This window comes from Antrostomus carolinensis, unplaced genomic scaffold (assembly GCF_000700745.2).
Source record: "Antrostomus carolinensis isolate BGI_N321 unplaced genomic scaffold, ASM70074v2 scaffold27380, whole genome shotgun sequence".
Lineage (NCBI taxonomy): Eukaryota > Metazoa > Chordata > Aves > Caprimulgiformes > Caprimulgidae > Antrostomus > Antrostomus carolinensis.
Genome location: NW_010286847.1, coordinates 452 through 1,230, shown reverse-complemented (window position 1 = coordinate 1,230; position 779 = coordinate 452). Strand labels below are relative to the sequence as shown.

Below are 779 nucleotides of genomic sequence, written 5' to 3'. Positions count from 1 at the left end.
CTGGCAGCACTGTGAGCACAGCAGAGGGTCCCGGCTCCTGCTCGCTCGCCCTCCCCAGTCCTGCTGCCCCGGCATCACTCACCACAGCCCAGGCAGGGTCCTCAGGCGCCCGGTACCGCAGCTCACACTGCAGCTCCATGTGCGCGCTGCTGCGGGCCACCTCCCAGGCCAGGGTGACACAGTCGGTCTGGAAGGGGATGGACTGGATGCTCTGCAGGGCTGGGGGGTCCAGCTTGGCTGGAGGAAGAGCCAGGGAGAGCTGGAGAGGTGCCGCAGCGAGCGGGGTCGTGGCCTTGCACAGGGTTGTTGTTAAAGCCATGAGCTGCTGACCCCGAGGTGGGGATGGGGAGAAACGGCTCCGAAACATTTAGGAGAATGGCTGGTAGCAGGGGATGGGACCTGGTGTGTCCCTGCCCAGGTCACAGGGCAATGCACAGCACCAGCACTGCTCTGCAGCCCGGGGTTAATGCCTACGCAGGGAAAACAGACCCCACGGTACCCAGGGTACCGGTCATGGGCAAGAAAGCTGCTCGTTTGGGTCTGCCAGGGGGTAAGAACCCAGCCTGGCCCTGGGAGGGCTCAGCTGGTTCATGGGCAGCACTTCCCTGAGTGCAGAGCAGGGAGGACGAGTTGCACTGTCTAGGAAGGTTCCTTTTATAAATAGTTTATAGGAGCTGGATATATTATTAATAGACCTCCTGAATAAATGGGTAATCAATTGCTGGAGAGAGTTGTAGAGTGCAGCAGGTCAAACGGCAGCTCGTAACCCGCCAGCACAC

At 60.5% G+C, this 779-nt stretch overlaps 1 protein-coding gene across 1 annotated transcript in view; it reads right to left on the bottom strand.

Moving 5' to 3' along the window:
- Nucleotides 1–779, bottom strand: part of LOC104532326 (granulocyte colony-stimulating factor receptor-like) — a gene marked incomplete at both ends in the record, with an annotated part of 1,797 nt that overhangs the window by 659 nt on the left and 359 nt on the right. The window contains one exon of the mRNA XM_010177514.1: nucleotides 83–237. Coding sequence (XP_010175816.1) covers nucleotides 83–237 — 155 coding nt within the window. The remainder of the gene's footprint in view (nucleotides 1–82; nucleotides 238–779) is intronic.